This window comes from Archocentrus centrarchus, chromosome 6, assembly GCF_007364275.1.
Source record: "Archocentrus centrarchus isolate MPI-CPG fArcCen1 chromosome 6, fArcCen1, whole genome shotgun sequence".
Taxonomy (NCBI): domain Eukaryota; kingdom Metazoa; phylum Chordata; class Actinopteri; order Cichliformes; family Cichlidae; genus Archocentrus; species Archocentrus centrarchus.
This window is the reverse complement of record NC_044351.1, coordinates 31,541,646-31,551,660: the sequence shown is the minus strand read 5'-3', so window position 1 is coordinate 31,551,660 and position 10,015 is coordinate 31,541,646. Positions and strand designations below refer to the sequence as shown.

The 10,015-nt window shown below is 41.9% G+C and overlaps 1 protein-coding gene across 3 annotated transcripts in view; it reads right to left on the bottom strand.

Annotated features, from left to right (window-relative positions):
• Positions 1–977: 977 nt before the first annotated feature.
• siah1 (siah E3 ubiquitin protein ligase 1) overlaps positions 978–10,015 on the bottom strand; it is a 31,379-nt gene continuing 22,341 nt past the window's right edge. For 2 of the 3 annotated variants that reach the window (XM_030731828.1, XM_030731829.1), the window contains 3 exons: positions 5,411–5,592; positions 4,962–5,258; positions 1,563–3,205 (listed from right to left, as the gene is read on the bottom strand). In XM_030731828.1, the coding sequence (XP_030587688.1) occupies positions 2,834–3,205; positions 4,962–5,258; positions 5,411–5,592 (851 nt within the window). In that variant the 3' untranslated portion in view covers positions 1,563–2,833. Of the gene's footprint in view, positions 1,297–1,562; positions 3,206–4,961; positions 5,259–5,410; positions 5,593–10,015 lie in introns of those variants that run through there. The other variant, XM_030731830.1, reaches the window with a different exon arrangement.

The following is a 10,015-nucleotide window of genomic DNA, read 5'->3' as shown; positions in this document are numbered from 1 at the left end:
CCCGCAGCAGGACCTGGAAAAAGTTATTCATGCTTTTATTACTTCCCGCCTGGACTACTGTAATTCTCTGTACTTTGGCATAGATCAATCATCTGTGCGCCGCCTGCAGGTAGTCCAGAATGCGGCAGCTCGTCTTTTAACCGGTTTAAAAAAGCATGAACACATTACCCCAGTCCTGTCATCCCTTCACTGGCTCCCTGTCCGTTTTAGAATCGATTTTAAGATTTTATTGCTTACTTTTAAAGCCTTAAACGGACTGGCACCTTTGTATCTGTCTGAGCTGCTTCACTGTCACACCCCTGTAAGAGCTCTGAGGTCATCGAACCAGCTGCTCTTACAGAGGCCTAAAACCAGACTAAAACAGAGAGGTGATCGAGCTTTTGCAGCAGCAGCACCAAAGCTATGGAACGATCTACCTCTCCATATCCGCACAGCTCAGATGATACACACATTTAAATCTCTATTAAAAACACATTTCTTTTCCTTGGCATTTGGCTGCAGTGCTACCTCCTTTTAGATGATTGTTATATGGTATTTTTATGGTACTTGTTTTAAATGTTTTAATTTTTAATTTTCTTATGTTATTTATTGTTCTTAATGTTTTTATTTATTTATTTTTATTTTATTATTTTATTTATTTATTTATATATTTTTATTTTTATTTAGTATAGTCCTTGGGGTTACAGATCTTGTACAGCACTTTGGTCAACGTCGTTGTTTTAAATGTGCTTTATAAATAAACTTGACTTGACTTGACTTGACTCTTACAGGTATAGAATCCAAAGCCTCTGAGATGAGGAGAAAAAAAAAAAAAAAAAAAAAAAAAAAAAAAGCACCAGGTATGAAAAAGATAGATTTATTTAATGACAAATTAAAACAGAAAAAGTGGAGGACTTAAGGGAGAGCAGCAACATTACTGAGACTCCATATGAGGAGAAATGGAGCGATGATTGGCTTGAACTCCCTCCATCCTTGAAGAAAAAAAAAAAAAAAAAGGGTTGGGTGGGGAACCACACAAACAAGAGGACAGAGACAAATAGATCTTTGTTGGGGGGGGACAAAAGCAACCCAACTCTGGAAGAAAAGAAACCTTCGGAAGAACGACAACTTGCTTTTTAACTACAAACACTGAAATTCAGCCACAACTTTTACAATTGCTTTTTAATGTTTGTTTTTAAAATTCAATACAAAAACTGATAATCGTCATAATCTCCATGTAATAATAACAATAGCAACGGTACAAACTGTCCCTCATTCCTGGTTGGGTGATCAGTCAATCACTGGTTGAGGCCGACACTGGTAGACAGATGAGGCAGAGCACAAATGAAAGAGCAGGGAAGAAAGAGGGGAGACAATGAGCAGGCTATCAGCAAAGACATCCATCTCTCTCTTTCTCTCTCTCTCTCACACACTCACACACACACACACACACACACACACACACACACACACACACACACACACACACCTCACCTGCCATACAAAAACAAAAACAAACTAAAATAACTCCAGACTTTAGAAATAAACCACAAAATAATTCTTCAACTGAAATGCAGTGTTTGTTTTTTTTTTTTTTCCTTGTTCTGAAAAACCAAAAAAGGACCCCCTGTTCCTCTGTGTTCACCTGCACATGCAGCCTGTAATGCAAAGAGCAGCGTGTCTGTGCACATCAGAACACTGCTGATGTGTCCACTTCGAAAATAAAACTCCAAAATAAAATAAAAAAAAAAATAAAATAAAATAAAAACTCCAGGGCTGATGTAGCCGAGGGCCTTCTTAAATCCATACAGTATGACAGCAGAGTCTAATAACTGACGACAACAGTCAACAATTTAATAACGAGCATCCGATGCACAATCTTTAGCCTTGGGGGAGGAACCGGTGTGGACTGGAAGGAAACCAAACCCTACGAGTTTGCAGTTGTTTTCCATCACAGCTGCAGACATGCCTGGACCCTTTATGCAGGTCCAAGATTCTTGACCTGGACATAACTGGGGATGGGGTGGGGGGTGTGCTACAGCCATCCATATCCATGGGTGATGGTCCCAGTACCAGCCACATCAGTAACAGGTGAAGATAAACATTTTTGATAAAGATATTTATGGACTCAGGGTTCCAGTTTGAAAGTCAATAGCAGCCACAGCCACGGTCATAGCCCTGCGAGGGTGGGGAGCACGGGAACCGTTCCATTCAGAGTGAGGGTAAGTGTAGGAGGATTTCAGGGGTACTGAGGTGGATTCCAAACTGAAGGAGGAGCTAGCTATCTAGCAAGCCCTCCAGCACTGACCAGGAGTCCGTTTTGAAATATAGCTTGAGCCTTTTCACAGAGTGCAGCCGTCAGAGCGCGGAGCCCCTTCCAGCTTCCGCTCGGAAAAAGCTGTAGTGTCTGAAATGTCTGAGCATCACTGACGGGAAGAGAAAGAGACTGAGGGAGCACGAGAGACACTAAAATGAGGGGTGGGGAATTACTCCAAGACAGACACATGGCCAGGGAAGGAGTTTGACAAACAGTTTGCGTCCATGTTGATGATCAACGGAGGGTGAGACTCCGTGTGGGTGCACAGGTCTCGAGTAATGTGTTTACAAGTCTATAGCCATCACTACACAGTTATGTCAGTGTTTATGTTCCTCCACTCATCCATCCAAACATTCAACCATCCATCTCACCCCCCTGAGCCTCCATGGCTGCCCGATCAGACAGTCCAAATCCATGTCTCAAGGAGTGAGGCAGAGAGGGGTGGGGCACTGTGAGGTCACAACTGATTTGACCCCTCTAATTAAAAAAATGCCCCCTAACAATATGTAACTTTAACCCTCTTCTCTTGAAAGTTTTTTAGCACATGGAGATGGTGACGTTGATACCCAAGTTGCCGTTCTCAGCGAACAGCTGTGCGATGGATGTGTCGAATACCAGGCAGTCGCTGTTCATTATGGCTGTGGCGATGCCCTCGTGGATGGAGCGCGGCGTGGCCTCCCAGGTCAGACGGCGCCGGTGACCGTTGAGCTCCAGCCGGTAGGCGAAGTTCTCGGCCTGCTTGCGAGTCCCAATGAGCTGCACGATGGCAAAGAACTGCTGGTGCCCGTCGTACTTCTCCTGCTTCTCCAACACAAGCATGAAGTGGAAGCCGAAGCAAGACTGCATCATTACCCAGTCCACTGCACCGGGCAGGTTGATGTCTGTGGCCAGGAACACAATGTCCTCCCCCTGGACAGAGACACAAACAGTTAACATATTTAGTTGTCATCATTCTGAAATTAAGAATTGCTTAATAGAATTTTTAGAGCCACTGCAGGGAACCCAACACTGCTTACATAAAAGATCTTTGCCATCATCATGAACTTAAAATAAATGTGTGGAAAAAAAAAAAAAAAAAAAACTGCGGTGGGAACAGGCCGTTTGTTTTGTTTTCATATGAACTGTAATTATCTGGACTAATCTGGCAATCATTTGATAAAGAAGCAGGCCGGACCAACCGAGGAAACAGCAATACATTTTCTGTTGTCTGACCTTTACAAGTTAACATAAGGACTTCTATTAAAAATGACCAGCCTGTGCTTGTCTTTTTACCACAGCTGTCATTCATCTGGCTTGTTGCAGGCAGAGTTTTAACATTTTGTACCTCAAAGGTAGAGAACAAGCAGAGACAAGTCTCCATCAGTAGTTAGAGCATGTGCACCCCCCCCACCCCCCAGCACTGTGGACACGTAGGCACGTTGATAACCATCAACCCTTCTCAAATTCTCAAGCCCAAGAAAGATATGAGCTACTGAGTAGTGCTTCAAAGTGTCAGCTTGCTAGCTAACCTTAGTAAAGTTGCCAGCTTTAAAAACAAAAGTTAAGATGACTTCCACAAACTCATCCCACAAGTTGAGAGGCTGAACCAGTTTCAATGAAAAAGTGGATGGAAATGCCAACTGTTGTGGTGGATACAAGAGGCATCTGCTACATCCTTCATGCTCAATCTAAATTTGACTCTCCAGTACAGCTGGCCACTATAGCATGCCAATTTTAAGGGCTACTCCAGTCACAGGAGACATAATACATCATCATTGCCAGCTAAGATAACCACCATCACGGCTATTTTCACTGTAAGGACAAAGATCCTCCAAAGTTTCAGAAGGCAGCATACAACTGTGTCTACAAGCTGCTCAAGCTTCAGACTGCTCCAAATACTTCATGTCAGATGGTTCATCCTCCACACTCTTTGCATGATGTCAGTGAGAGCAGATATCCTTATGTGATCATCTCAGGCACATCCCTTTAAGCTGTGAGCACAGAAGCTCACCTGTTGCCCCAGAAGCTCCGCCCACCTGCTGTTCAAATCTACTGTTTGGGAGGGACAGTTGATCAGAAGAAAGGGAGGGAGACCTTCACACTAAATTGAGCTAAACTGAGTTTTGTCACAGGGGACAAACTGATGGGCTTTGTTGCAGTCTAGTAATATAAAAATATGCTACTCTAGTAGAGTCTAGGAATAATGACTACAGAGCTGGAAATTATCACAATAGGTCCACTTTAACTTACCTGATGGTGGCATGTAAAAATCATGGGTGTGTCCCTTCAATTTAAAAGCAATCATGAACTCTCATTCACAGCAGGTCGCATCATATTACAAAGAAGAAACATATTTAGCAGGCCATCATAACCCATTTAAAAAAAATCTCCTTGTAGTCCAGCAGAGGGCACTCTTAAAATTCCCCATCAGCTTAGTGTCTGGATGGCGCATGAACTGCTTTTCACTTAGTTTGAACCAACTGTGGGCTGGTTCATTTGAAGCTGATGTTCATTTAAATGAAAACATATATCTAAATTTAATTCATCAAATATAAAGATTATAATACATTTAAATAGGATGAATGCAGATAACCTCCACGTTGACTCTTCCTCGCTTGGTAAAAATGTCACGCATCTTTCTGAGTGTGCTTTGTGAAAGAAACTGAAGTCTTGAGTAACTTCTGACCTGCAGAGTGGTGATGGACTTGTGCTGGTGCATCAGGTGAGGCATGACAGCGTCCAACGATCCCTGCCACTTGCAAGAGGCCCCGGGGCAGGGGCAGGAATACGGCCGAAACTCGCAAAGCTCTTCGTGCTCAGTCTTGTCGGTGTGAGGCAAGGTGACTTCACAGCCTGATGAGGCGTACTTGCAGGGGAAAAGGACAGAGTTGGCCACCTTCTCCATAGCCAGGTTCCTGATGGAGCCCAGGGGACCTCGGCAGGTGGGGCAACAAGTGAGCTTAGGTCGGCAGTTAGAGCATACCTGAGGATGAGCAAACAATATGTTCGTTAAGAATTTATTAAAATGTTACGTCTTCACAGATATGCTTCTGCACACATGCACGGATAGTTCTAGCACTAAAAATGACATTTTACTACAGAGAATCTGCAAGTTCCAGGCTGGACTGTACGCACCAGGTGTCCGGACTGGCACTGCAGGATTGGGGGGAGGACATAGTCGAAGCAGACAGGACACTCAAACAGGCTTGCCAAGTCACTGTTGGAGGCTGTAGTGCCTGACAGGGTGGGCACGCGCTGAGAGGGAGGGCACTTAGATGTTCCTGTGGGCAGCGCGGTGGCAGTCTGGCGACTCATTTCTGACAAGAGAGGAGGATGGTTGTGATAAAGCTATCAGCAGATCATATTTTACTGTACAACACACAGCTTTAGATAAAACCTAAGTATGGCTGATTGTCTAGCCCTCTCTTTGTAGCGCCTCTTACTCACTGTACACCTGAGTCAAAGCAAGTCACTAAAATGGTGGGAAGAAACAACACGACACATGGAGGACAGTAGTCATGATGTCAATGCCTGGTTGCAGCGCATGCAAGGCTAGTGAAAGGAGGTAATGTTTAAAATACAATGAAGTGAAAGCATATCATAATTATAGCAATTTTATAACATTCTTTTAGAGTAAAATCATCAACATGCTGACTTTGAGACTATTGAGCAAAGTCAAACAACTGCAGTAAAAACTGATTTGAGATATTCAATCCTATTTGTAATTGTTTCCAAATTTAGACTGTGCCTTCCTGTTATTCAAGGTGTAGTCAGTATTTAAGCTCTCATATACTGAAACTACATTTTTATAGTATCAAATATTTTTTTATTTGGTAGCTCCAAATGCGGAGCCACCCACTATAGTGACTCCTTTGAATAAATAGAGCAGCTGAAAGTAGTTAATAGTATCTTTTTTTTTTTTAATAAACTTCAAGTGAAAATCTGAAATTGTTCAGTGGCAGCGTTGCTCCATCTTAGGCAACACCTTCCAGCTTTACAAGCTAGTGAGAATTTTTCCCTTACATGTAGGAAGTGTAGTGATTAACACATTTGCCTAACATGTGAAAGATCCTTGGTTTGAGACGGGGAGGAGTCAAATCCCTGGGAGGGATCCATCAGGAAGGGCATCTGGCGTCAAAATCTGTGCCAAATATGCAGCTCCAGCCACTGTGGTGACCCCTTGTGAATAAATGAGTGCTCTTTGTGACAAGGAACTGAAGCCACTTTCCTGGTTGTTTTGTCAGTGGAGTGCGATGGCTTAATGAGAGAAACCTGACGACTTTGGCAAAAAAAAAAAAAAAAAAAAAAGGGTTGCGTGACGACACTGATGATGTCCTCACATAAAGAGGACCACGCTGTTGTTTCCTTGCAGGACTAATACAGCTAATGTAATTATTAGCTCTGACTGCATATGCATGGCAAAAATTAAATGCTGAGGGAAGAGTGTCAATTGTGCAGATTTTAAAGATCAATTTAAAACCAGAGAAGCACTTTGTGCGCCCCTCCATGTTCATGTGGCTTTATGTGCTTCAGTGCAGATAACAGAAAGCCAGCTGAGCTTGGCTTTCTGTTAGGAGTGAAGTAAATGGGTGTAAACAGCTACTTGTTACACACTTCACTTTAATACAGATGAATTCAGAATAGATCTATCACCTACACATTATCCTTTCCTGTCAGACAACAGAATGACTAAGACATTGATTTTAAACATGGCCCATTAACAACTGAGGGGGTGGGGAAAAGAACGAAGGAAAAAATGCTATCACTGCAAACTCGAGACATTTGCCGAGAAAATGCTCTCCACCGCTGGAATCCCTTTTTATTTTATTTTTTTAAGTGTTTGCTTTTTTTATAAAACAAAACAAAAATAAATAAATAAAAATAAAAAATAAAAATCTTACATGTTACAAACTCTTCACTCACATAAGTTGTGCTGAGAGTTGGGCTGTATTTAAAAGTAAAGTTATCCCTCAGAGAGAAAGTCAGAAGCCCCTGAGTGCCTCATCCAGGTCTGTATAGGTAGCTGTGCGATGGCATAGATAACATACTAAATAAGCTCTTCTCCATCACTCACAGACCTCTTCCTGAAAGGGGGCGGGTGCAGCAGCTGTTCAAGGTCAATTTAAAAGGTACAGACACAAACAGAGGGTTAGAAATGGAGCTCCAAACCCTCCAAACCAGGGGTATACAAGCATAGCTCCCACATTTAAAAAAAAAAAAAAAAGAAAGAAAAAAAGAAAAAAAGATCTGTGTGGTATTTGGGGCTGAAAATTGAAATATACATTCTGGTAAGTTGTAAAATATGGAACCTTTAATGTTGATCTAATGTTAAATATTTTGTGATGCAATGTCTCTTTATGCATCTTCATGACAATCTGTCTAATGTGAATATTTATAGTTTATATTAGTTTAAATGCATTATTATACAATTTATATTATGAATAGTGAATTTTATTTATATATATATCTCAATCTGTTGGCAGGAGACTAGATTCCTGTCACAGGAAGCTTTCTAGTTTGGGTTTGCAGTCCAGTGGTAGTCCACTTGTAGACAGCTCTATTGAACAATCATGTCTTTGGTTGCACGAACGTAAACAGTCTGTGTGGAAATAAAAGGGATGTAGTTTGCAGCAATGCAAACTGCTGGCTATAGTCTGATTGTGATGTAGCTTTTTAGACACCCCCTTTATTTATCCAAGTTTATAAACACTGATCTCTGGACAAAACGGGAAGTCTCGGCCTGCTAGCTAACACTGAAAGCTCTGAAAAATTGGCTGTTACCCTTAGAGGACAAGTCAGCAGAGTAACAGATGGGTCTCCAGACAGTGTTACAAATAACTGAAGCAGTTTAAATTCTGTGAAATTATGATCATCATTATCATCGTTAGCGAGTGGTCATTTAATTCCGTGTCAGCAAGTCTAAAAATGCTCCTCAGTTTGGGATCTGATGAACAGATCAGGAGGAAATTTAGCTTCTTTCCTCCTGTTGCGTTCTCTAGCCACACTTTGGAGCTTGCATGATGATGTACGGCTACATGCTGAGCTAATCTTTTCTCTCGTCTCTGACTCATCTTTATCGCTGTCACAGCTAGCCCCAATCCTGTGCATATTACACTTGCAGTACACTCAATGTTTAATCTTCAGAAACAAAACACTTCATAGTTAAATCCCCTGTAACACACAAAGCGAGCCAATACCAGAGAGCTTTATTTCCTCACTGTAACAATGATTACCCACTTGGATCAATCTCTGGATACTTTTCATTCTACTACAATTCCTCATTTGTATAACTGATGTAAGCTCTGGAGGGTCTGCAAATTTTCGGACTGATTTTTATGGGGGGAATAAAATCATCTTTCTTTGGCATGCAGTAAAAGGAAGAAAAAAAAATGTTATAGTTTCTGTCATACTTTAAAAACTCTATACCATAGGAAGAGAACAGCTGTATTCTGTCACTACTACTGTCAACCCTGCAAGAAGCCAGCTACGTGGATTTTCTGTCACTTTAAATAAATAACAACCAGACAGTAAAGTGAACTCAGATGTGGTGTGTGGCACGGATGTTTCCCCATCATGCTGTGCAGTTGCCTTGGTAACAGGTTTGCGGTTAAGGATGGGATGGCCTGTGAGGCAGAGAAAAAGGATAGAGAACAGGCAGCCTAATGTGATGGGCAGGAGGACAGCTGTGTGTTAAGGGTTGAAGGAAAGGGGTGATTTAAGAAAAAAAATAAATAAATAAAAAGGTGGAGGTGGTGGAAAGGTGGAGAGACACAGCAATGTCGGAAATCACGCAATACAAGAGTCGTGCACAGAATCCATGTTACCTCTAAAGTTTTAAACTGACCAGAACAAGGGAGTGTCTAGATAAAATGATTGGATGCAGCAGGGTGGAAATAAAAAACAAACAAACAAAAGGGGAGGATAAGAAGGATGTTTCTGAGGTCAGTAGTTTTCAGGGCAGTACAGTGGTTTGGGTAGAATACATCACCTACTCTGCTCCCTGGCAAGGTTCATTCTTTTTATAGCCCTATCTACAGACAGAGGCAGCACAGGGAGGCCCAGAACACAGAGGAACAATGCGGAGAAGAGACAGTATGTGTGGGAGGTGAAGACGAGAGGGGAGAGTCGAGCAGTGAGACACCACAGCAATATGTAGACAGACAAAACAGCTGGGAAATTAACACCCACCAGCAAAGTGCTGCCAAAGCTTTCGTCATGACTGCTCAATTCACCTAACTTAGCACAAATTTAACAATTTCAAAAACAGAGTAAAGAAAACATACTCAGCTGCTGCTGTAGCTGAGCCAGAGGCCATCACAGGCGGTCTTCTGAGTTCTTCCTGGGCAACTTACCTCCATTTTGCAAATGAATTATGATGTTTGATTACATCATTTCAGCCCTTGTTTTTACAAAAAGGGAAGGACTTCCTCTTCTCTCCCTTTGATGGTGATACAAAGACAACTAATAACGGCCAGCAACTTTTGAAAACCTTTAGAAAAATCAAATTAAAAAGATCACTTGGACACTGTCCTCCACCAATGCCATTGCTCTAGTATGTGATTTCCGAGCCAGACAAGATTGAACGAATTCTTTCTTTACACAAGCTCCAGCTCTCCAAGTATCATAAAATTCAGCTTTTTAGTTTATGCATAATTTTGCTGACATACACACAAACGGCACTGGAAACCTGTGTTTTAACAGTAATAACTACTTCAGGTGGAGGAAGTCTTATCAGCTTAT